Source organism: Neoarius graeffei, chromosome 9 (assembly GCF_027579695.1).
Source record: "Neoarius graeffei isolate fNeoGra1 chromosome 9, fNeoGra1.pri, whole genome shotgun sequence".
NCBI lineage: Eukaryota > Metazoa > Chordata > Actinopteri > Siluriformes > Ariidae > Neoarius > Neoarius graeffei.
Window position 1 is genome coordinate 86,510,418 of NC_083577.1, and position 25,998 is coordinate 86,536,415.

The following is a 25,998-nucleotide window of genomic DNA, read 5'->3' on the forward strand; positions in this document are numbered from 1 at the left end:
AATGCGACAAAACAGGACAAAAATCAAGGAGGATGAATACTTTTGCAAGGCACTTTATTCAGGCATTACTTTGGAAATAGACTTCTCCTTTTGGAAACATGAGAAAACATCCTGATGTGATAATCAACAAAAAAATAGGGCTCGGGCTAAAAAAAAAAATCCCAGGGCTTTCCTTTAATATCAGGTAGCACTTCACGGAATCCAGGGACGCATGTCGACCGAAACGAATCCGAGAAAATCGCAAAAGAAGCATTTTTTTTTCGAAATTTGTGATTTTCATTTTTTCCCATAATGTGCAAGTTGAGATCTTGAAGAATGCAATCAGTATTTCAGATAATAGATTGTTTTTGTTGGAAAAGCATACATTTTTTGTTGCAAATTGTCTCGTTTTTGTCAGGACTATAGCCTGCTGGGGGGTGTGGGTAAATTACCATATGGGCCATTCACATGATGATTTAAGTCTTTTGTTTTGTTTTGGCGAATCAGCTGTATGATACGAGCTGAGCTCGTGGCTACTTAAGCTGCATACAGGCGTGTGATTTCACTATGGAATGAGCAAGCTAAACAGAGCGCAGAGGAGCTGAAACACCGCGAAGCAAACAGACGCACGGTATTTACATCGGAGATAACCATTTCTAGCAAAAAAAACGCAACCAAAAGGAAGTGTTCTAGGATTACATTCCATCGGAGGCATTGGTGTGTGCAAGGCGCCGTTTCTCTTTCTGATGGGGTAAGTTTATTAATCTAAGGCTGTGTGGTTATTTTTGCATGTAACGGAGAGTGTTGTGGTTTGGTTACATGAAACTAGTGTTGTGTTAGTTGTGTTATCATCGTGCTATCTTTCTTTCTAACGGTGTGAGTCATTTTTCAACCACAAAACGTTAAAGTATACTTTAGGACTTATTTTTGTACTTCATAATTGTGTTGGGCATACTTTGTATGGAAGGAAAATTGACGTGGTGATCTTTGTTTACATGAAAGTAGCATCGTGCTAGTTAGTAGGGGGTAGGGCTTTCCTTAATGTCATGCAAATGAGCAGCATTATGTGCCCGCCCTACACCCAGAGTAACTGAGATGGAAAACTTTGAGGGCGATTTTCTCCCTTTCCTGTTTTAAGAGGTATACACTTTCAAAAGGCCACACATTCTTCGAATATTGTCAGATCTCCACATGGAAGGCATCATTGGAAAGCTTAGAAACTGTACTTTCTGAATCTGTCAATAACTCAAAATGCCCCCGGGCCGACATGCGTCCCTGGATTCCGTGATCTGACACTGGATTATATCATGATATTCAGCATGCACAATACTGAATATGTTCAATAAAAAAGTGCATGTTGAATATCCTGATATAACCCTATAAGTGATTATTAGCAGATGATTAATTCTATCCAAACCCTAAAGCAGCCTCCGGGACGCCGTTAACTCCATGAGGTCTGATAATTACAGTCGTAGAGGAGGCTGGATTCACACGGAGAACATGTGTGGGACAACCAGCCTGTTTAAACCATGTGTGTGTGTATCACTTTTCAAAGAACAATGGAATCATCGGGCCATGATCCAATCCCCAATGAGGGATGTGAATGAGTCAACTTTAACCTTTGAACCATTAATCCGGTTAGCTCATCGTTGGCTGCCATTATCCCAAAACCCAAGAGAGAAAAGATCAGCTTCATGCTGCTTTTTAGTTCATTAAATAAAGACTGGAGCATGATGAAGACCTCCACGCCACAGGATATAACAATCTAACAATGACATAATCACTGATGTTACATCCAGCACTCTTCAATAACATAACTACTGACATCACATCTATTCCACAAGAAGTGTCCATACATGTACCTGTATCTTTTTGTGTGTATTTTTAATTGATGTTTGTATTTCAAATGTTATTTATTTGTCTATTTTTTCCAATAAAATTACTTTCATATTTTTATACTGTATCTTCACATTATATGTGTCCTCTAATCCTTGACTTGCAAGTGATGTCAAAGCAAAATAGAATCCCGGATGTCGGCCATGTTGGTGGAGAGACAAATGCGGGATCAAGCGACATTCCATACAAAACATAGTCACGCGTGCGCAACTCTCTTTGTTTTTCCACTGCTTTAAGCGTTTTTTTAGCTCTGCCGTATCTTTGTGCTGTATATGGTCGTGGTCACAACAGGACTCGTGACTGTGGCACGTTCCGATTTTTTAGAATTCTGTCTGTGATTCGGAAAGAGGGCGAGGAAACTCTGAGGTTTAGTACGGAGAGGAGACGAGCACGGCTGAACAACATCGGCAGGGCTGATCTAACAGAGGCTAAAACCAAAACAGCTCGTGTTTGCAGTGATCATTTTATCTCAAGTGAGATTCAAAAGCTTTCTCGATAATATCATGGAAGAATTTTATTTCGTATTGCTAGAATTTTGCTATAAAATGAGCGTTCTCTCTTGTCGTGGTTCACTCGGTCGTTGTTATAATTTTAACATGTGTATTACCATTTCTTTTCAAGGAGCGCCAGCAAAATTATACGATAGAAACAATCCAGACTGGGCGCCCACTCAGAACATGGGCTATGTTTCATCCAAGGTCGGACTTGATTCTTCGGCAGCCGAACCAGATAGAACGCGATATCTGGGTACTCGATGGTCAGTAGAAGTGTCTTATCTTCAGAAAAGTCTGACTTTTTTAAATAATATGGGTCAAACCCACACATATCTATCTTCTGTTTGTATCGACTCTTCGCTCGAGCGTTCAAATTGTGGTAATACCGAGAAAATTCAGCATCATTTATAGACACGCTTTCAGCGGCTGTCGTCCTAGTTGCTTTGTTTATCCACCATCATGGCAGAAGCTCAGGACGTAGCACATTTTGATCACATGCTTGCAAGTCATCTGTACAGTGGGCCACAAAGCGCCATCTAGTGGGCAGTGAGTTTTTTCAAGTTGAAGCAAATTTTTAGTTGCTGGGTTGCAAGTGACGTCATATCCGCCTCATTAGATATGCAAGACATGAAGTAGTGGTCACTAAGCTCACTGTTCATTGCTCAGGCGCCTTGCTCGTCGTTAAAATGCCCAATGCTTGCGTTGTTTTGAACTGCTTGAATCAAACAAACCATGAAACTGATAAAAGTTTCTTCCAGGTTCTCTGTGAAGTGATAAAGGGTGAAAGAGCAAAGCATTTCACCAAAAGATGACGAGAAAGGTGGCTCTTGAACCTTTCGCTGCTGTGATGGACGGACGCTCGAATTTGCAGTGATCACTTCATGAAAGGTTTGTAAATTCCTCTGATTTATTTCGTTTCGATTCGCAAATCGCCGACTTTTCTCGCCATTTTCTGCTTAAGTCCTCAGATGTGTTTGTTTACTGTTTGATCGTGGTCACCGTATTGTAAACTAACATGTACAACCCCAATTCCAAAAAAGTTGGGACAAAGTACAAATTGTAAATAAAAACGGAATGCAATAATTTACAAATCTCAAAAACTGATATTGTATTCACAATAGAACATAGACAACATATCAAATGTCAAAAGTGAGACATTTTGAAATTTCATGCCAAATATTGGCTCATTTGAAATTTCATGACAGCAACACATCTCAAAAAAATTGGGACGGGGCAATAAGAGGCTGGAAAAGTTAAAGGTACAAAAAAGGAACAGCTGGAGGACCAAATTGCAACTCATTAGGTCAATTGGCAATAGGTCATTAACATGACTGGGTATAAAAAGAGCATCTTGGAGTGGCAGCGGCTCTCAGAAGTAAAGATGGGAAGAGGATCACCAATCCCCCTAATTCTGCGCCGACAAATAGTGGAGCAATATCAGAAAGGAGTTCGACAGTGTAAACTTGCAAAGAGTTTGAACATATCATCATCTACAGTGCATAATATCATCAAAAGATTCAGAGAATCTGGAAGAATCTCTGTGCGTAAGGGTCAAGGCCGGAAAACCATACTGGGTGCCCGTGATCTTTGGGCCCTTAGACGGCACTGCACCACATACAGGCATGCTTCTGTATTGGAAATCACAAAATGGGCTCAGGAATATTTCCAGAGAACATTATCTGTGAACACAATTCACCGTGCCATCCGCCGTTGCCAGCTAAAACTCTATAGTTCAAAGAAGAAGCCGTATCTAAACGTGATCCAGAAGCGCAGACGTCTTCTCTGGGCCAAGGCTCATTTAAAATGGACTGTGGCAAAGTGGAAAACTGTTCTGTGGTCAGACGAATAAAAATTTGAAGTTCTTTATGGAAATCAGGGACGCCGTGTCATTCGGACTAAAGAGGAGAAGGACGACCCAAGTTGTTATCAGCGCTCAGTTCAGAAGCCTGCATCTCTGATGGTATGGGGTTGCATTAGTGCGTGTGGCATGGGCAGCTTACACATCTGGAAAGACACCAATCAATGCTGAAAGGTATATCCAGGTTCTAGAGCAACATATGCTCCCATCCAGACGACGTCTCTTTCAGGGAAGACCTTGCATTTTCCAACATGACAATGCCAAACCACATACTGCATCAATTACAGCATCATGGCTGCGTAGAAGAAGGGTCCGGGTACTGAACTGGCCAGCCTGCAGTCCAGATCTTTCACCCATAGAAAACATTTGGCGGAAGATACAACAAAAAAGACTTAAGACAGTTGAGCAACTAGAATCCTACATTAGACAAGAATGGGTTAACATTCCTATCCCTAAACTTGAGCAACTTGTCTCCTCAGTCCCCAGACGTTTACAGACTGTTGTAAAGAGAAAAGGGGATGTCTCACAGTGGGAAACATGGCCTTGTCCCAACTTTTTTGAGATGTGTTGTTGTCATGAAATTTAAAATCACCTAATTTTTCTCTTTAAATGATACATTTTCTCAGTTTAAACATTCAATATGTCATCTATGTTCTATTCTAAATAAAATATGGAATTTTGAAACTTCCACATCATTGCATTCCGTTTTTATTTACAATTTGTACTTTGTCCCAACTTTTTTGGAATCGGGGTTGTATATAATACGTGTAATAGCCAGGTCTTTAAAGGGGTTTCTTTAGAAGAAGAAGAAGCAGCCTTTATTTGTCACATGCACACTGAAGCACAGTGAGATTCATCCTCTGCATTTAACCCATGCACACACACCCAGAGCAGTGGGCAACCACACTACAGCGCCTGGGGAGCAGTCAGGGGTTCGGTACCTTGCTCAAGGGCACTTCAGCCCAAGGCCGCCCCATGTTAACCGAACCCAACTGCATGTCTTTGGACTGTGAGCACCCGGAGGAAACCCACACAGACACAGGGAGAACATGCTAACTCCACACAGAAAGGCCCCCGTTGGCCACTGGGCTTGAACCCAGAACCTTCTTGCTGTGAGGCAACAGTGCTGTGGATCTTCGTGAATTATTTCCCTGGAAGAGAAGAGCAGGGAGGATTGAGAATCGAGCCACTGTGATTTGTTTACACCTGATACTAAAACTTTTAGCATCCAACAAACATCATGAAGATGTGTACAAAAAGCCCAAAAATGCCTCCTTACCCGGGCAAAAATGATACAGGATTTATCTTGTAGTGTCCTGATCCCCAGATCTTTAACCCAGACACATATACAAAGTTGTTCGCCTCTATGTTCTTCCAGGTTTTCATCTGTTCGTTGGTCAACACCGTGCAGTTGATAAAACCTGTCTGGACAATAATGTTGTTTCCTATTGATACAAACTGTATTGCCTCACTATTGTAAATACATGGGTTTAATCTGTGACTGCAAAGCTGAACCTTCATGAGCTATTTATGCTCGTCTATACTCAGCTCTGTGCTCCAAGTTGCTTTGAATAAAAGCTTCCGCCATATAAAGACATCTAAATATAATACATCCAGTGGCATGATCCTGAGCCTTGCAAATGGATAAAACGATCAGCATTGGGAACAATTTAGCACTTTATAATTAATGAGACTCGCATGAACCTAACATTCAGCTGCAGATCCAGCCTCAAGGCCATAGAGTCAGAAACAGAATGCAATCATCTCTATAGGCAGAGTTACATAACAAGTGTGGGCTGTTAGCTTGGGAATACAGATACAAAACGAGATGATTATTTATAACATTTCACATGCTCTTTAAGCAGTTTAATGATTATTAGACATCTGAGCTGTGAGCATGGAGGTCATCCAGAACACATTCTTGTCCCAAGTGGAGCAATTATTCGAGAAGGCTGAGAAAGATGAGATGATCTGAGTTTGAGTCCTACAGACGCTGCAGCTACACTGAGCTGGGAGTTTACTGCAGAACATCCTCTCGTCGGGTGAGGAGGATCGTTTAACTTTACTTCTGAGCACCTTGTGGGTGTGTGTGTGGAGGGGTGAGGTTATGAATACAGATGAAGACCTTAGTGCTCTCGTCTGAGCAGAAACAGCTGCACGTGTCTGAGCAACGGATGGAAATATGCAATGGATGGTGATGCATGTGATGAAGGAAAAAGCACGCTGACATTCTCTCTCTCTCTCTCTCTCTCCCACACACCCAAATTAATTTTCTAATTCAGATGGCTTCATTGGCATGAACTGTAATTAACAACTGTTGTGAAAGCATTAAGTAGAACAAATAAAGCAAATAATAATAAGACCATCAATGATGGCGTAGCTCACTCCGGCCCCGTCTAACACAGAAGGAACGATCTAAAGTGGGCCACCTTGCACAATAAATGTTGCAAGCTATATGCACTCTATACAAGCTATATATAGAAGTGATATCCACCCTAGGAATACTGACCTATTTACCAGAAAGAATCCAAAACGGCGAGGAATTGACCGAGAAGAAATGATTTTTGTTGAACTGCTTATTCAGGCTTAATTAGTCCATAACTTGATGAATAATTGTAATAGAATAGAATGCCTTTATTGTCACTATACCCATGTACAATGAGATTAAAAGCAACTCAAATAACAGTGCAAACAGTGTGTAGAGAAGAAGTAAAAAAAAAAAAAGAAAAAAAGAAAAAAGCGAGGGTGTAAGGGGGGGTAAGGTGCACAGTCCTGAGACGTATGTGTTGTGTTTCACATTATGGTGTGAGGTATTGCACATTATAAAGTATTGCACAGAGAGAGTCATATTATAAGGTATTGCACATTATAAATTATTGCACGAAGAGAGTCACATTATAAAATAAAGTATTTCACATTATGAAGTATTGCACAGGGGGGTTAGACTATAAAGTCAGAGCACATTCGAGTTCAGGGCGGTTATGGCTTTTGGAAAGAAGCTGTTTTTGAAGCTATTAGTTTTTGCCCTGATGCACCTGTAGCGCCTCCCTGAGGGCAACAGGTCAAACAGATCAAAGCCAGGGTGGGAGCTGTCCTTGATAATGTTCTTAGCTCTGCTAAGGCAGAGGGAGGTGTAAACGTCCATCAGGGAGGGGAGAGGGCAGCCGATGATCTTCTGTGCTGCCTTTACTACTCTCTGGAGCCTCTCCTTGTCTGCAGCAGTGCAGCTGCCGTACCATACTGTGACACAGTACGTTAGCAGGCTCTCGATGGATGAGCGGTAGAAGGTCAGCAGCAGGTTGGAGTCAAGGTTGTGTTTCCTGAGGACTCTCAGGAAGTGTAGCCGCTGCTGAGCCTTCTTAATGACTGCTGTAATGTTCTCTGACCAGGAGATGTCGGCGGAGATGAGGACACCGAGAAACCGGAAGGTGTGGACCCTCTCCACATACTCGTTGTTGATGTAAAGGGGGGCTAGGTCGGTGCTGTGCTTCCTGAAGTCAATGATGAGCTCTTTGGTTTTCTTGGTCTTCAGAGCAAGGTTATTCTCTGAACACCAGGCTGCCAACTTCAGGACCTCCTCTCTGTAGACTGCCTCGTCTCCCTTTGAGATGAGTCCGACCACTGTGGTGTCGTCAGCAAACTTGATGACAAGGTTGTCGTTATGGGTCGAACTACAGTACAGCCGTGGGTGTAGAGGCAGTACAGGAGGGGGCTCAGCACACAGCCCTGTGGAGAGCCGGTGCTCAACGTGCGGGTGGAGGAGAAGTGGGGGCCAAGTCTCACAGTCTGGGGCCGGTTGGTAAGAAAATCCTTTATCCAGGCGCATGTGAGAGGGGGGAGGCCGAGAGTGTCCAGTTTTCTAATAAGGATGTCCGGGATTATTGTATTAAAAGCTGAACTGTCATCCACAAAGAGTATGCGGACGTAGCTCTGCTGCTGCTCCAGGTGGTTCAGTGCAGAGTGGAGAGTTACGGCGATGGCGTCCTCTGTGGAGCTGTTCGCGCGATATGTGAACTGGTAGAGGTCGAAGTCTGGGGGGAGGTGGTCCTTGATGTGCTGAGGAACTAGTCTCTCGAAGCACTTCATGATTACCGGGGTGAGGGCCACCCCAGGTAATAATGATGCAAATCTGGGTAAAAGTTACATGCACCCTACCTCCATGCCAGAAAGAATCAAAATTGGTGAAGAATTGAGGGAGAAGAAGCGATTTTCGTGAAATGTGGACGATGCCGGACAGACGGACAACAGACGACACATGATGGCATAAATGCATCACCTGTTTGTCAGGGTGCAGACACTTATGGATGTATGTGCAGGGGAGAGCGGGGAAAGCAAACTGGAAACAAAGCCAAAACGTGAGACTAAAATCAAGGTCGTGGGACAGGCGAGGGTCGATCGATCGGTTGACGGAGCAATGCGGACAGGGCTAGAGAATAACGAGCAAGATAGAACAGCAAGTGAGAGTGGGAGAGCTGTTTATATAGCAGGGGCTGATGAACCAGGAAACAAGTGGCATGTGTATTTAATAAACAGGTGATAGAGGGCGCTATGATTCATGGGTGTTGTAGTTCTGAGCGGCCATGTTTGTAGTTGGGGTCAGACTGGTGCTCTCGACAGCATTACTGACAGACTCCATTACTGACAGTTCCATCATTCTGTCGCTAAACGAACAGCTGATCACACCGAGGTGCTCGCTGAGCGCCCATATTTATTAGTTTGGTCCTGTGTTTCCTTTCCTTCGTATAGAACATAACGTCTTTTCTTCTCGCTTTCTTTCCGTTACTGTAGTCGCTCTTTCACGTTTCATTCGTACACTCACATCCTCCATTTTGCTCTCCTGTTTCAAATTTGTATCCCACAATGCCTTGCACGAACGGGGAAAGCCCACCACGTGATGCATGACACAGGATCTTGAATTGGGTCATGGTGAAGCAGGAAAAAATAGCGGAGAATTTAGAGCCATGTGGCCTTAAATTCATTAACTGTTCTATTAAAAAAAAACTAAAATTGGAAGTCTGTGATTCAAACTCAGTAGCTTTTGGTCCACTAAAGAAAAACAATTGGGTTTCAGGAAAATTCTGTTTATGACCTGCACTTGAAAAACCTGAAACGTGGTCTAGCTTTAATTCCTGGGCTCCCATCTGTAACAGGGAGTGATGTTGCATCCCAATAAAGGAGAACTGAAGGCAAATTTTTATTATCAAACTTGTATTTATCTAATTTTATTAAATATAGGAATGTATTTTTGATCACTATTTTGTCACTGCAATAGCAAGTTATGAGTGTTTGAAATATGCTCTGTAATATATCAGTCCACATGTCAAAGCAATGGCCGTAAACGAGATTCGTTGAGACCTGTGCGAGACATCGTAGGACGGAAGTAAAACGTACACCAGAAATCAAAGTGACCGACATCTGCCAACGTTGTCAAAAGACGCACGCGGCTTCTTTCAAATGCTGATGTAATCAAGCCGGAAGTTTTGTCTGTTTTGATATAGTGGTGCTTGAAAGTTTGTGAGCCCTTTAGAATTTTCTATATTTCTGCATAAATATGACCTAAAACATCATCAGATTTTCACACAAGTCCTAAAAGTAGAGAAAGAGAACCCAGTTAAACAAATGAGACAAAAATATTATACTTGGTCATTTATTTATTGAGGAAAATGATCCAATATTACATATCTGTGAGTGGCAAAAGTATGGGAACCTCTAGGATTAGCAGTTAATTTGAAGGTGAAATTAGAGTCAGGTGTTTTCAATCAATGGGATGACAATCAGGTGTGAGTGGGCACCCTGTTTTATTTAAAGAACAGGGATCTATCAAAGTCTGATCTTCACAACACATGTTTGTGGAAGTGTATCATGGCACGAACAAAGGAGATTCCTGAGGACCTCAGAAAAAGCGTTGTTGATGCTCATCAGACTGGAAAAGGTTATAAAACCATCTCTAAAGAGTTTGGACTCCACCAATCCACAGTCAGACAGATTGTGTACAAATGGAGGAAATTCAAGACCACTGTTACCCTCCCCAGGAGTGGTCGACCAACAAAGATCACTCTGAGAGCAAGGCGTATAATAGTCGGTGAGGTCACAAAGGACCCCAGGGTAACTTCTAAGCAACTGAAGGCCTCTCTCACATTGGCTAATGTTAATGTTCATGAGTCCACCATCAGGAGAACACTGAACAACAATGGTGTGCATGGCAGGGTTGCAAGGAGAAAGCCACTGCTCTCCAAAAAGGACATTGCTGCTCGTCTGCAGTTTGCTAAAGATCACATGGACAAGCCAGAAGGCTGTTGGAAAAATGTTTTGTGGACGGATGAGACCAAAATAGAACTTTTTGGTTTAAATGAGAAGCGTTATGTTTGGAGAAAGGAAAACACTGCATTCCAGCATAAGAACCTTATCCCATCTGTGAAACATGGTGGTGGTAGTATCATGGTTTGGGCCTGTTTTGCTGCATCTGGGCCAGGACGGCTTGCCATCATTGATGGAACAATGAATTCTGAATTATACCAGCGAATTCTAAAGGAAAATGTCAGGACATCTGTCCATGAACTGAATCTCAAGAGAAGGTGGGTCATGCAGCAAGACAACGACCCTAAGCACACAAGTTGTTCTACCAAAGAATGGTTAAAGAAGAATAAAGTGAATGTTTTGGAATGGCCAAGTCAAAGTCCTGACCTTAATCCAATGGAAATGTTGTGGAAGGACCTGAAGCGAGCAGTTCATGTGATGAAACCCACCAACATCCCAGAGTTGAAGCTGTTCTGTACGGAGGAACGGGCTAAAATTCCTCCAAGCCGGTGTGCAGGACTGATCAACAGTTACCAGAAATGTTTAGTTGCAGTTATTGCTGCACAAGCGGGTCACACCAGATACTGAAAGCAAAGCTTCACATACCGTACTTTTGCCCCTCACAGGTATGTAATATTGGATCATTTTTCTCAATAAATAAATGACCAAGTATAATATTTTTGTCTCATTTGTTTAACTGGGTTCTCTTTATCTACTTTTAGGACTTGTGTGAAAATCTGATGATGTTTTAGGTCATATTTATGCAGAAATATAGAAAATTCTAAAGGCTTCACAAACTTTCAAGCACCACTGTAGCAATCAGGAAAGTTTGAAAAAAGTAGACAGTAATAGTAATTTAAACTCGTTTTTGTGCAATATTTCATTTGGAAAACAGTTTCCAAAATGGCGGCACTGACACCTGGCTGACGCTTCACGTTTCGAAGTCTCGCACAAGTCTTGTGAAGATCGCGCGGATAAGCGACGCCTGCCATGGACCAAACGAACTAAATTCAACACGGCTAAAAACCGAACAGGCCGATAAGTATAATATTTAATTGCAATTATTTGCCAATACGAGTCACGATATAAGGTTACTAAAACTGAAAACATAACTGAATAACACGTTAATTAAAAAATAAAGCAAGTTTAAAAATGACTTCAGTTCTCCATGGATACACTTTACAGTAGATTATTAGATTCTAATAGAATAGATGAGCCAAGATAATTGGCGATCTTTTTTAATGGGCCTGACTCGTTACAAGTATGAATAGGTGGGCCTTAAAGTAGAATAGGTTGAGAGCCCCTGGTTTTGACAGCTGAACTGAACCGTTTTATCGATCAGTGTTCTTGTGGTACACAACCCTGACTAGGATAAAGTGGTTACTGAAGATGAATGAATGAATAAATGAATGAATGTTTTACTTACCAGGCGGTGTGCAGGCTTCCACAGAGGACTGGACCAGAACAGACCGTCTCTTTGAGGGCATTGGCATTTTTCTCTCTTTGTATTTTGCTAACGCTGCTTGCACTGCTTCTGTGTGTAGGTCTGCACACACACACACACACACACACACACACACACACACACACGTGCTTGTAATACTATCCTTGGGAGCATCATTGACTGACAATATATCGAAATTTAACTCAAACCTTAACCTCAGTGAACAAAAGTTGGGGTTTTTTTTAATTAGCCATTTTTCTGCCTTGCGGGTTATGTGTGTGTGTGTGTGTGTGTGTGTATATATCAGTCCCTACTTGCAGCTATTACCAGCCTTGGCTATTCCTGTACACTCACTGTCCTGATATTTGGTAGGCTGGGGCACGTACATAAATTAACAGTGAGTGGGTTAAGACTGGCAGGGCTTTCCAGAGTAAAATCTAAACAATTGGCGAAGTTCTGCTCGATATCAGCTGTAATAGGCAGCCTTGCAGTGTGGCGTAGGCGATGCTTTTTATACCCTTGATGTAAACCTTGATAATATTTTAATCCTGTATATGTTAATTTTTAATAGTGGGTTCAAATAAAAGTATTCATATGTGCATGTGTGCAGGGGGGGGGGGGGGGGTGTCTTAAATGTCCCCATAAGGTCAAACCTGTCAGATATTCCTTCAACTTCATCCCTTTGTATCATATCATATGTTTTTCCGCTGACATTTGCTGCCTTAGCTGTTAACAGAATCCTTCAACCCAAAATGCTGACATTGCTAATAACAAACGAAGGGACTGAAAAGAACAGACACTGGCGCTTGTTATCACTTCATAAATGAGACCACGCTAACGGCAGACTTTCAGTCTTCAGTCTGCGTGTTATTAAATGCCAAGTCGTCTACCACCACAGTGAGCTTTCTAGCGCTGCTAATGATGCCAAACCCACAAAAATGATGGCTAATGCAGCTTCACATCACAGACTTTGTGGCATGGAGAGTGTGTTTTGTGCGTTTGGAGCTCTTAGATACTAGATACAGCAGATTTTACTGAAAGTCATTAAAGTTCAGAGATGAAAAGTGGTTACTTTAAATATTAGAGCTTTGCAATAGTAGACCACATAGATACTTAACAATGACTCTCTCTCTCTCTCTGTGTGTGTGTGTGTGTGTGTGTGTGTGTGTGTACCAGATCTGAACCGCTCGTCCCGTGAGTTGGCTGCTCTGGGTTTGTTCTGTTTGGACGTCAGAGGAGGCGCCTGAGAGGATGCTGGGATTCGGGGATCCGTCTGCAGAGAGGGATCGACACCTGCAGGAGCCACGAGACAAACACAGTTAAAGTGATTAACCAGGAAATTTTGAAATTATGGGGTTACGAAATGTCATCATTATACATTAATGCAATTTGCTCTACACTCAAAAAAATTAAGCGGACTTTAGCTTAAAAAAAAAAAAACGTTAAAGTTGTAACATCAGTCTGTTGGGCCATTTCCCCGGGCGTGGCCAAACTGGATTAGCCAGATACATGGATGGATGTATTAGGAGATGAAAACGATGGTGGTGCCGCGTGACATAGGATTCCGCATGACAGCATACTGTGGATACACAATTGTCCTTTTTGACTCTATACTGTAGATGACTTGCAACCACGTGACTAAAATGTGCTACGTCATGAGCGTCCGCCATGATGGTGGATATATAAATCCATATTATTTAAAAAAGTCAGACTTTTCCGAAGATAAGACGATTCTACTGACCATCGAGTACCCAGATATCGCGTTCTATCTGGTTTGGCTGCCGAAAAATCAAGTCCGACCCAGTCTGGATTGTTTCTATCGTATGATTTTGCTGGCGCTCCTAGAAGTGAAATGGTAATACATGTGTTAAAATTATAACAACGACCGAGTGAACCACAACAAGAGAGAACGGCCATTTTATCGCAAAATTCTAGCAATACGAAATAAAATTCTTCCATGATATTATCGAGAGAGCTTTTGAATCTCACTTGAGATAAAATGATCACTGCAAACACGAGCCGTTTTGGTTTTAGCCTCTGTTAGATCAGCCCTGCCGATGTTGTTCAGCCGTGCTCATCTCCTCTCCGTACTAAACCTCAGAGTTTCCTCGCCATCTTTGCGAATCACGGACGTAATTCTAAAAAATCGGAACGTGCCACGGTCACGAGTACTGTTGTGACCACAAAGATACGGCAGAGCTAAAAGAACGCTTAATGCAGTGGAAAAACAAAGAGAGTTGCTAAAAAACGCAGGACTATGTTTTGTATGGAATGTCGCTTGAGCCCGCATTTCTATCTCCACCAACATGGCCGACATCCGTGTTTCTATTTTACTTTGACGTCACTTGCAAGTCAAGGATAGGATGCGGTTATAGAAGTGAGTTATTTATAATCACACTCTCTATGAGGATGGGTTCCCTTTTGAGTCTGGTTCCTCTCAAGGTTTCTTCCTCATGTCGTCTCAGGGAGTTTTTCCTTGCCACCATCACCTCAGGCTTGTTCATTAGGGATACATTTATTACAGTGGTGCTTGAAAGTTTGTGAACCCTTTAGAATTTTCTCTATTTCTGCATAAATGACCTAAAACATCATCAGATTTTCACACAAGTCCTAAAAGTAGATAAAGAGAACCCAGTTAAACAAATGAGACAAAAATATTATACTTGGTCATTTATTTATTGAGAAAAATGATCCAATATTACATACCTGTGAGGGGCAAAAGTACGGTATGTGAAGCTTTGCTTTCAGTATCTGGTGTGACCCGCTTGTGCAGCAATAACTGCAACTAAACATTTCTGGTAACTGTTGATCAGTCCTGCACACCGGCTTGGAGGAATTTTAGCCCGTTCCTCCGTACAGAACAGCTTCAACTCTGGGATGTTGGTGGGTTTCATCACATGAACTGCTCGCTTCAGGTCCTTCCACAACATTTTGATTGGATTAAGGTCAGGACTTTGACTTGGCCATTCCAAAACATTAACTTTATTCTTCTTTAACCATTCTTTGGTAGAACGACTTGTGTGCTTAGGGTCGTTGTCTTGCTGCATGACCCACCTTCTCTTGAGATTCAGTTCATGGACAGATGTCCTGACATTTTCCTTTAGAATTCGCTGGTATAATTCAGAATTCATTGTTCCATCAATGATGGCAAGCTGTCCTGGCCCAGATGCAGCAAAACAGGCCCAAACCATGATACTACCACCACCATCTTTCACAGATGGGATAAGGTTCTTATGCTGGAATGCAGCGTTTTCCTTTCTCCAAACATAACACTTCTCATTTAAACCAAAAAGTTCTATTTTGGTCTCATCTGTCCACAAAACATTTTTCCCATAGCCTTCTGACTTGTCCACGTGATCTTTAGCAAACTACAGATGAGCAGCAATGTTCTTTTTGGAGAGCAGTGGCTTTCTCCTTGCAACCCTGCCATGCACACCATTGTTGTTCAGTGTTCTCCTGATGGTGGACTCATGAACATTAACATTAGCCAATGTGAGAGAGGCCTTCAGTTGCTTAGAAGTTACCCTGGGGTCCTTTGTAACCTCACTGACTATTACACGCCTTGCTCTTGGAGTGATCTTTGCTGGTCGACCACTCCTGGGGAGGGTAACAATGGTCTTGAATTTCCTCCATTTGTACACAATCTGTCTGACTGTGGATTGGTGAAGTCCAAACTCTTTAGAGATGGTTTTATAACCTTTTCCAGCCTGATGAGCATCAACAACGCTTTTTCTGAGGTCTTCAGGAATCTCCTTTGTTCGTGTCATGATACACTTCCACATACGTGTTGTGAAGATCAGACTTTGATAGATCCCTGTTCTTTAAATAAAACAGGGTGCCCACTCACACCTGATTGTCATCCATACACATAATATTTTTGTCTCATTTGTTTAACTGGGTTCTCTTTCTCTACTTTTAGGACTTGTGTGAAAATCTGATGTTGTTTTAGGTCATATTTATGCAGAAATATAGAAAATTCTAAAGGCTTCACAAACTTTCAAGCACCACTGTAATTCATATGTTTAAAATTTACATCCAATATATTGTCAGTCCTGCATGCTGTAGCGTGTGCATCTGAAGGTGCATCTCAGGTTGCGCGTGAGCCAAGTGAGCTCCAGCACGCGCGCCGTTAACAAGGCGCACCTGAACTTCATTAAGTAACTATGTGTGTGCCCATTTAAGGACTGCGCTGATGCATTTGCATCACAAAGTATTATGATACGCAAGTCCACATTACTGAGCCTTTCTTCCTGTTTCTTGATCCTTGTGCCTGTTTCTCGTCCCTGTTCTAGGTTTGCCTCTGATATCATGTTTGTGCCTCGCCCGACCCACGTGCCTGTTTTCCCGTTTCTGATTTAGCCGTTTTTGGATTGTTTACCTATGTGTACATATCTGTATAGCTGTGCACTTTGTATATAACTGCACTCGTATCATTAAACTGAAACTTCTGCACTTACATCCACCTCCCTTGCGTGCCTGACATATACCGTATATGTACAGTGCCTTGAAAAAGTATTCATACCCCTTGAACTTTTTCACATTTTTCCACCTTACAACCACGAACTTCAAAGTTTTTTATTGAGATTTTATGTGATGGACCAACACAGAGTAGCACATAATTGTGAAGTGAAACGAAAATGATAAAATTGGTCTTCAAAATTTTAAACAAATAAAAATCTGAAAAATGTGGTGTGCATTAGTATTCAGCCCCCTGTACTCTGATACCTCTAAATACAATCCAGTGCAATCAATTGCCTTCAGAAGTCATCTAATTAGTTAATAAAGTCCTACTGTGTGTAATTTACTCTCAGCATAAATACACTTGTTCTGTGAAGGCCTCAGTGGTTTGTTAGAGAACACTGAAGAACAAACAGCATCATGAAGACCAAAGAACTCACCAGACAGGTCAGGGATAAAGTTCTGGAGAAGTTTAAAGCAGGGTTAGGTTATAAAAAAATATCCCAAGCTCTGAACATCTCAAGAAGCACTGTTCAAGCCATCATTCAAAAATGGAAAAAGTATGGCACAACTGCAAACCTACCAAGACATGGCCGTCCACCTAAACTGACAGAGCGAGCAAGAAGAGCACTGGTCAGAGAAGCAGCCAAGAGGCCCATGATCATTCTGGAGGAGCTGCAGAAATCCAAAGCTCAGGTGGGAGAATCTGTGCACAGGATAACTATAAGTCGTACACTCCACAAATCTGGCCTTTTTGGAAGAGTGGCAAGAAGAAAGCCATTGTTGAAAGACAGGCATAAGAAATGTAGGGGACACAGCAAACATGTGGAAGAAGGTGCTTTGGTCAGATGAGACCAAAGTTGAACTTTTTGGCCTAAATGCAAAGCACTATGTGTGGCAGAAAACTAACACTGCTCATCACCCTGCACACACCATCCCCACTGTGAAACATGGTGGTGGCAGCATCATGCTATGGGGATGCTTTTCTTCAGCAGGGACAGGGAAGCTGGTCAGAGTTGATGGGAAGATGGATGGAGCTAAATACAGGGCAATCCTGGAAGAAAACCTGTTGGAGGCTGCAAAAGACTTGAGACTGGGAAGGAGATTCACCTTCCAGCAAGACAATGACCCTAAACATACAGCCAGAGCTACAATGGAATGGTTTAGATCAAAGAATATTCATGTGTTAGAATGGCCCAGTCAAAGTCCAGACCTAAATCCCATTGAGCATCTGTGGCAAGACTTGAAAATTGCTGTTCACAGACGTTCTCCATCCGATCTGGCTGAGCTTGAGCTATTTTGCAAAGAAGAATGGGCAAAAATTTCAGTGTCTAGATGTGCAAAGCTGGTAGAGACATACCACAAAAGACTTGCAGCTGTAATTGCAGCAAAAGGTGGCTCTACAAAGTATTGACGCAGGGGGGCTGAATACTAATGCACACCATATTTTTCAGATTTTTATTTGTTTAAAATTTTGAAGACCATTTATCATTTTCGTTTCACTTCACAATTATGTGCTACTCTGTGTTGGTCTATGGCATAAAATCTCACTTATCTCTTTTAAGTTCATGGTTGTAAGGTGGAAAAATGTGAAAAAGTTCAAGGGGTATGAATACTTTTGCAAGGCACTGTATATATTTCTATAAAGCTGCTTTGCGACAATGTCGGCTCTATTGTTTAAAAGTGTTTTACAAATAAAATGGACTTCACTTGACTTTTAAGCATGTCTTCACTGCAGTCCACTCTCTCCTCACGCCTTTCCTCTATCGCAAGCAACTTGATGTCCTCCAATCAATTACTTTCATTGAACATGTCTGAAATAGTGCTGTAATCCTGGAGCTAAAGTTCCTCCCAGCTGACGTAAGCAGTGCAGAATTCCAGAGACTCATAATCCCAGCATGGATGAAGAAGAAGCCACTCAAACTCACTGAGCTGCAGGAAATCAGCTTATACAGTCATAGATGGCTATCAACTGACACTGGTTCCTAAACGTAGCCTGAAGACTAAGGGTTACAGATTATTTCTCCAGATTATTTTGACTAGAAAAAAAAAAAACTGGACGTCATAAATATGAAGATCATTAAAGTTTTTTTTTTTTCATCTTCAGTTCAGCCTGTCAGCTCATGAGTAGATGGAAATAGACAGTGGAGATGATTATAGATTTCAGGAGGAGCTCTGCCACACCCTCCCTCCCCCGTCACCCTGTTTGACTCCCCAGTAATCTCTGTGGTTACAGTATTTACGCTTCCTGGGCATTATAATCACCCAGGACCTTAAATGGGAGATGTATATCTGCTCTCTCACCAGGAAAGCACAGCAGAGGATGTACTTCCTGCAGCAGTTGAAGAAGCTTGATCTGCCAAAGACAATGATGGTGCACTTTTTCACCAGCATCATCGAGTCCATCCTCACCTCCTCCATCACCGTCTGGTATGCTGCTGCCACTGCCATGGAGGGGCAAGGGCAGACTGCAGCACATCATTTGCTCTGCTGAGAGGACGATCGGCTGCAACCTACCATCTCTTCAGGACCTGGACACAAACTTTTTGAATCACTCCCCTCTGGTAGGCAGTTGCGGTCCATTAGAACCAAAACCTCACGCCATAAGGCCAACTTTTTCCCCACTGCAGTTGGCCTCATCAATAAGGTCTGAGACCCTGTTGACTCTAAACTCACACTTCCAATCTGTGACATAAATGCACTTCATCTCAGAACTGCAATTTTGCACCTTTCAAGGCCATGTCATACATCTATTTTTGTTCTTTAGTCCTGGGTATGACTTTAAACTGCAACCGGTGGTGAGTCCCAGTTCCGGGAGGACTTGAGTACTGGGGAAAGCGGAGTTACCCCTTCATCACCATTGCTCCCAGGTCCACTCTGACCCGGAGTGGTAGCACCTGCCTGGGTTCCAGCTATGGGTTTAATAGTACATCACCAATAAGGTGCTGGCAGCAGGGCGCTTTTCGGTCCAGTGTGGCAGATGAACCCAACAGGGTCAATGGTACACCACCTGATGGCATGTGGAAGAGCTGCTCAAACGGCCAATGGATGGCATCATTCGGCAAGTCAGTTGTCACTACGGGGCAACTTCCATACCCATCAGATCTGTGGCACTTTTGTGCACCACTTGGCATCAGGTCTGGAGGTCCAGAGAGACAACACAATAGGGGCACGACATCGTTTGTCTTACCTTACTGTGCAAGGCGCTTCATTAGGAAAGGAGAATAAGTCTGGTATGCTCTGGTACGGGCCTCGCAGCCCATCTGCGTTTCTGCACATCCTAATGAAGCAGCCATCATCACTAGTGATGGACAGCCGCCACCAACGACTTTAGTCTTTGCTAAATTTTTCTACTTTAACTGTTCAAGCATCAATCACCAAAGCAAATTCCTTGTATGAGAGAACGTACTTGGCAATAAACTTGATTCTGATCTATATTAGCTAGCTAGTAAACAGAACACAAAAATCAATCCAACTTTCTCTTTTCTAAAGCAGTATCATACACTACAAACTGACCTAAATGACACATTCTATCTTCAACCACTGCTATTTGTTCGTAAGAAGTCTTGACAAAGACTAGCATTTGGGATACATCTCAATTTATCACCACAGACATTTGGGAAACCAGAATTAAAATATACAGAAAACAATGCACATCACTAAACCAGACTGACCAGGCAAATTTGAAAAGCCAGAAGTGGCTAAACATAGGGCGTACGTTCACCCACACAAAATGAGCACTAAAACCCACCACAGAAAAATTACATCACCAGGCGGAGAAGCAGCCGAGACTGTGGTCAGCCTTCCGAGGCAATGTGAGGATAAGTGCTGCTACGGGCCACTGAAACATCCCAAACATCCTCTCGCTAAAACCTCAAATGACTAGGCATGCAAGGTCAAGATGGCTCCTCAATCCGCTAAATTTATTCCTGTCACCTTTTACAATATTGTGAGTCACGCTGCAGGACTGTTATGCAATTCCATGAACTTCAAGAAGAATGGAGAAACCACAGCTCACCACGGTTTATGTTTACTGACCATGGTGCATGGTGTTTTCCGGGAAAAGTGCTAGAATATAAGCAAGACGCGCTAAATTCTGTACATTTTATAAATCATGGCTGAAGTAGCACAAAGAACAAAAATGACAATTACTGGAGAAGGAGGTTTACTATAACAGATTACTGTTACAATATCAGCAAAGAAAAAAATTATAACATACCTGTATACAATAGTGTGTGGAAGTCTTGGGCGACCTACTTTTTTATTTGTATAGAAATGTAATCATAGATTAAATCAACATTAAATGTAAATCTAATTAATATACATTATCAGTACAAAGAAGCAAATTTAATTTTCGGAAAATGCAGTTGTAATAATAATACAAAGCGAAGAAGTCAAGGTCCCTCTTACACCAGAATCTGGTCTTCTCAGACAGTCTCCTGTCCCAGTACTAACCAACTCTTTAAGGCGTATGGGTGCCGCACCAACCTCCGTTTCGATAGCCCTCGGCCTCTCGCCTATACAGCTATGGTTACAGTGGGGGGGGCGTGTCCTCTGGTAACCACGAGAGTTTGACTTCCCCAGTGTGCCTTACCAGATGGTAGTAGGTATCATTTTTATGATGGTCTTTGGTATGACCCGACTGTGAGTAGAACTTGTAATCTCACGGTCGAGAAGAGGACACGCTAACCGCTAGGCCAACTCACAGTACAAGAAGAAGGACAAGATGAAAAACAAAAAAAATTAAATTAAATTAAAAACAATAAAAAGGATATGGCAGGAAAAATAATGATAAAATAATAATAGGCTATAAAAAAATAACCATTAACAATTCCACGAAATCGAGTCGTACATGAGCTGATAGCCGACGAGGCGCGTAGCACCGAGTTATCTATAATCCATGTACAACGAGATTGAGTGGAATAACTGTTTTATTCTATCCGCATTCCCTGGATTTTGAGAAACGTAGCATTTTTATTTTTAATTTTTGCAAATTCAATAAATAAAAACTTTATACGGGCGGCACGGTGGTGTAGTGGTTAGCGCTGTCGCCTCACAGCAAGAAGGTCCGGGTTCGAGCCCCGTGGCCGGCGAGGGCCTTTCTGTGCGGAGTTTGCATGTTCTCCCCGTGTCCGCGTGGGTTTCCTCCGGGTGCTCCGGTTTCCCCCACAGTCCAAAGACATGCAGGTTAGGTTAACTGGTGACTCTAAATTGAGCGTAGGTGTGAATGTGAGTGTGAATGGTTGTCTGTGTCTATGTGTCAGCCCTGTGATGACCTGGCGACTTGTCCAGGGTGTACCCCGCCTTTCACCCGTAGTCAGCTGGGATAGGCTCCAGCTTGCCTGCGACCCTGTAGAACAGGATAAAGTGGCTAGAGATAATGAGATGAGACATGTTCTTACTATCAAATGCTTTCATTCCATATTTTGTTGCTTTTACGTTGAAATGGACTGTTTAAAGGGTAATTTAGAACATAATAAAACTGCAGAGGAAGTATATTCAATCTACTGACAGTGTAGTGGCTGCTGCTTTATGTCTCAGGGCTCCCTCATGCCTGTGTTACCTTCTGGCTCTCCCCTTTTAGTTGTGCTGTCATAGTTAGATTTGTTGGAGTCCCTGCTTGTACTCAACGCAAAATGTATCCTGTTCTTACTCATCAGGTGACATTGGGCATACCTAACAACCTGTGTTTTCTCTCCCCCCCTTCACTCTGTCTGTCCCTGAGTTACATGTCGATCCTGAAATTGAGATCCTGACCTTTTCTGCTCCTCGGACCTGCCTGATCCATCCTGATGCCCTACGTCTGGCTGGAGTCTCATCGCATCGCTCCTGTGGAGGACGGCCCCATATGGACAGTCGAAAGTCGCACCTGGAAGACGCTCTGGACTCTTACAGTAATGCTTTTATGTCCGAGGACTACAGCTGACTTGCTAACTTTAGGACTGCAGTTGTCACGAACAGTTTTGCACACAAGTTTCCATCAATGAACAGTTTATAACTTCAACAAAACAGACTTCATGTTAAAACTATAATGAATTTCCTGGTTACACAGTTATACTTTGTGACTCTATAGAACACTGTTATAGAAGTAAGTTATTTATAATCACGCTATCTGTTATCACCCAGATGAGGATGGGTTCCCTTTTGAGTCTGGTTCCTCTTGAGGTTTCTTCCTCATGTCGTCTGAGGGAGTTTTTCCTTGCCACCGTCGCCACAGGTGTGCTCATTGGGGATAGATTAGGGATAAAATTAGCTCATGTTTTACAGTCTTTAAATTTCTGTAAAGCTGCTTTGCGACAATGTCTACTGTTATTTGTATAGCACTTTTAACAATGTCTACTGTTAAAAGTGCTATACAAATAAATTTTGCTTGGTTTTTTTGTATTTTTTGGGTTTTCTTCTTTAGGGTTTTTTGGCGGTTGGCAAACCAACTTAAAGGTGCATTACCGTTACCGACTGGGCTGGAGGGTGGAACGGGGAGGTGTATCTATATTCTTTTAGCTATTTCTGTTTCTTTTAAATACTTGATAACAAATTTTGTGGTTTTGTTGTCGAGTAGAGTTTTTATTTCATCCTCGGTTGGTTCAGCAACACGCTCTGCCATTTTGTTTTTCTCTCTTCACGGTATATGAGGGGATATCCTAGTAGTAGAGTCGCCAATCAGAGTGTGTGATTGCTCATATCCAGTGAATGTGGATAGAATAAAAAATAATAGACCACTCGAAATCAAACAATCTACGACAGCATATTAGGGCCATTGTAGGTTTAAAAATAAATAAATAAATAAGTCATAAATTTGTAAGAAAAAATTCTTGGACACTCTCTGAGATTGTATTCTCACAAATTAATGAGAAAAAAAAATCACAACTCTCCAAGAAACAAATGTCAAGAACCGCTCAACTAAGTAAAGAGAAACAACAGTCCATCATTACTTTAAGACATGACGTGTCTTTTAATTTATAAAAATAAAGAAAAAACATTGAATTAGAAGGTGGCACGGTGTAGTGGTTAGCGCTGTCGTCTCACAGCAAGAAGGTCCGGGTTCGAGCCCCGTGGCCGGCGAGGGCCTTTCTGTGTGGAGTTTGCATGTTCTCCCCGTGTCCGCGTGGGTTTCCTCCGGGTGCTCCGGTTTCCCCCACAGTCCAAAGACATGCAGGTTAGGTTAACTGGTGACTCTAAATTGAGCGTAGGTGTGAATGTGAGTGTGAATGGTTGTCTGTGTCTATGTGTCAGCCCTGTGATGACCTGGCGACTTGTCCAGGGTGTACCCCGCCTTTCACCCGTAGTCAGCTGGGATAGGCTCCAGCTTGCCTGCGACCCTGTAGAACAGGATAAAGCAGCTACAGATGATGGATGTCATTGAATTAGAATTAGTAGTTGTGTCCAAACTTTTGCCTGGTACTGTAAATCACAGGGCAAAAACTGTTCTGGTGAACAGGTTGCACTACGAGTCTCAGAAGACCAAACTATAAATATCTCTTTTATCTAACTGTAAAGTGCTAAATGATGAAGGTGTAAAGAGCCAAAATGTCTTATCTAATCTGCATGTTGAAACATCTGAAACACTTATTTTTGGCTATCAAGGTAATGCTAACGTTTCCTCCAAAGGTCAAAGCATCAGAACATTTAACTCCTTTCCAAGTCAGTATCTGGACGCCCATTTCTTTCTTTATTTCCTCGAACCTCACATGCCCTGGCAGTGAAAATCGATCAGACAGAATGCACAAGAGGAATAAAAATGAGTTACTGGCTTTTCGAGTCATAGGTGGAAAATGTACATATCAATTATTTATTTCTGAAACTAACAATTATTTATGAAACTGTGTAAAAGTCACTGTAGCCCTCCATATCAACATGAATAAAAACTGACATAAATCATTGCACCTTTCACCTGCCACATCCAAGGAATATGGACCAAAATAAGTAATCACAATAAAAACTGGTGAGAAAAAAAATGCACGTAATGTCAATTATTCTATCCATATCGGAGCAGTCGCATGCTCTGATTGGCTCCTCTACTACTAAGACATCAGCTCATATACCATTAGTAGAGAAAAATAAAATGGCGGCGCGTGTTGCTGAACCAACCGAGGATGGAATAAAAACTCTACTTGAAAACAAAACCCCACAAAATTTTTCAAGTATTTAAAAGAAACAGAAATAGCTAAAAGAATATACCCCCTCCAATGTCTCCTGTTCCAAACTCCAGACCAGTTGGTGGCGCCAAACCACCAAAAACCCTAAAGAAGAAGAACAAAATGGTGGAGCGTGTTGCTGAACCAACCAAGGATGAAATAAAAACTCTATTCGAAAACTAACCCCCTCCCCCCCCCCAAAAAAAGCACCAAAATATGGAATGAAAGTATTTGATGGTAAGAACGTTTTTTTTTTTTCAAGAATTATCACCATCACATTTTTTACAAATTGCTCCTGTCATTTCGCCGGTTTGTTTACATTCTAAGCGGAAATGATTCTGTCGGACGTTTTGTATAAAGTTTTTATTTATCGAATTTGCAAAAAATAAAAATGCTCTGTTTCTCAAAATCCAGTGAATGTGGAGAGAATAAAACAGTTATTCCACTCAATCTCGCCGTACATGGATTATAGACAACTCGGTGCTACGCTCCTCGTCGGCTATCAGCTCATGTACGACTCGATTTCGTGGAATAACTGTTAAAAAGATACTTGTAGAAATGGATATCGTACCACTTCACTTTGTGTGTTGAGTTTTTTTTTTCCCCATTTGAAGGAGGATCACATAATTCTTACACACCAAGCACTAGGGATGTACCCGAACTGGATCCCGTGGTACGCAACAAAAACATCCACATTCGTTAACATGAACACGCAGCACTGTGTGATGCATTTACAGAGTTTATTCATTCATTCTTAGTGTTGATTTGGTTCGTTTGTTGATATTTTGGGAAATCAAGACAGATAAATTGTTGGTATATCATGGGCAGGTGCAAAAATAATTAACAACTGTGCAAAGAGGATTTTAAGAATAGTTCCCCACACATTTCAAGTTGCAACCAATTTAATATGGAATTGAGTGACGTAGCTGAGGTTGAGGAACTGTCAGGAACACAGTATGCTGACAGTATTGGTTTTTAGTTGGTTTGAACTTATGCGATCAAGCGTCGTCCGTCCGTCGTGCATCCGTTATCGTCGTCCGTCCACAATTTACAAAAATCGCTCCTCCTCCTACAGGATCGATCGGATTTTGATCAAACTCACATACAATGTTCCCCAGGTTGGTGTGCATAAAAGTTTTCAAGACAGTGGCACCACCTGTCATATTTATGATTTTATAGGCGTCTGAAATTTTTGGGTGACTCGTCAAATTAAATGCTACTCTTCGTAAACTGCTGGGACGTTTTCACTGAAACTCACCCAGAAGAATCTAAAGACATATTCCAACAAGAATTGTTCACCAGGTGGCACCACCCACCATGGATGTGGCTACACAGGGGTCACATGCAATTTCACGAAAATCGCTACTCCTCCAACAGGAGTTGATCAGATTTTGATCAAACTCATATGGAATGTTCCCCAGGTCAGTTTGTATAAAA

At 42.1% G+C, this 25,998-nt stretch overlaps 1 protein-coding gene across 4 annotated transcripts in view; it reads right to left on the reverse strand.

The window, feature by feature from the left end:
• Positions 1-25,998, reverse strand: part of dip2a (disco-interacting protein 2 homolog A) — a 333,910-nt gene that overhangs the window by 125,408 nt on the left and 182,504 nt on the right. For all 4 annotated transcript variants that reach the window (XR_009655398.1, XM_060930430.1, XM_060930429.1 and 1 more), the window contains exons 3-4: positions 13,142-13,261; positions 11,951-12,070 (exon numbers count right to left, since the gene is read on the reverse strand). Coding sequence is in view for 3 of the 4 variants with exons in the window: in XM_060930430.1 (XP_060786413.1) it covers positions 11,951-12,070; positions 13,142-13,261 (240 nt within the window). In the remaining variant the exon portion in view is untranslated. The remainder of the gene's footprint in view (positions 1-11,950; positions 12,071-13,141; positions 13,262-25,998) is intronic.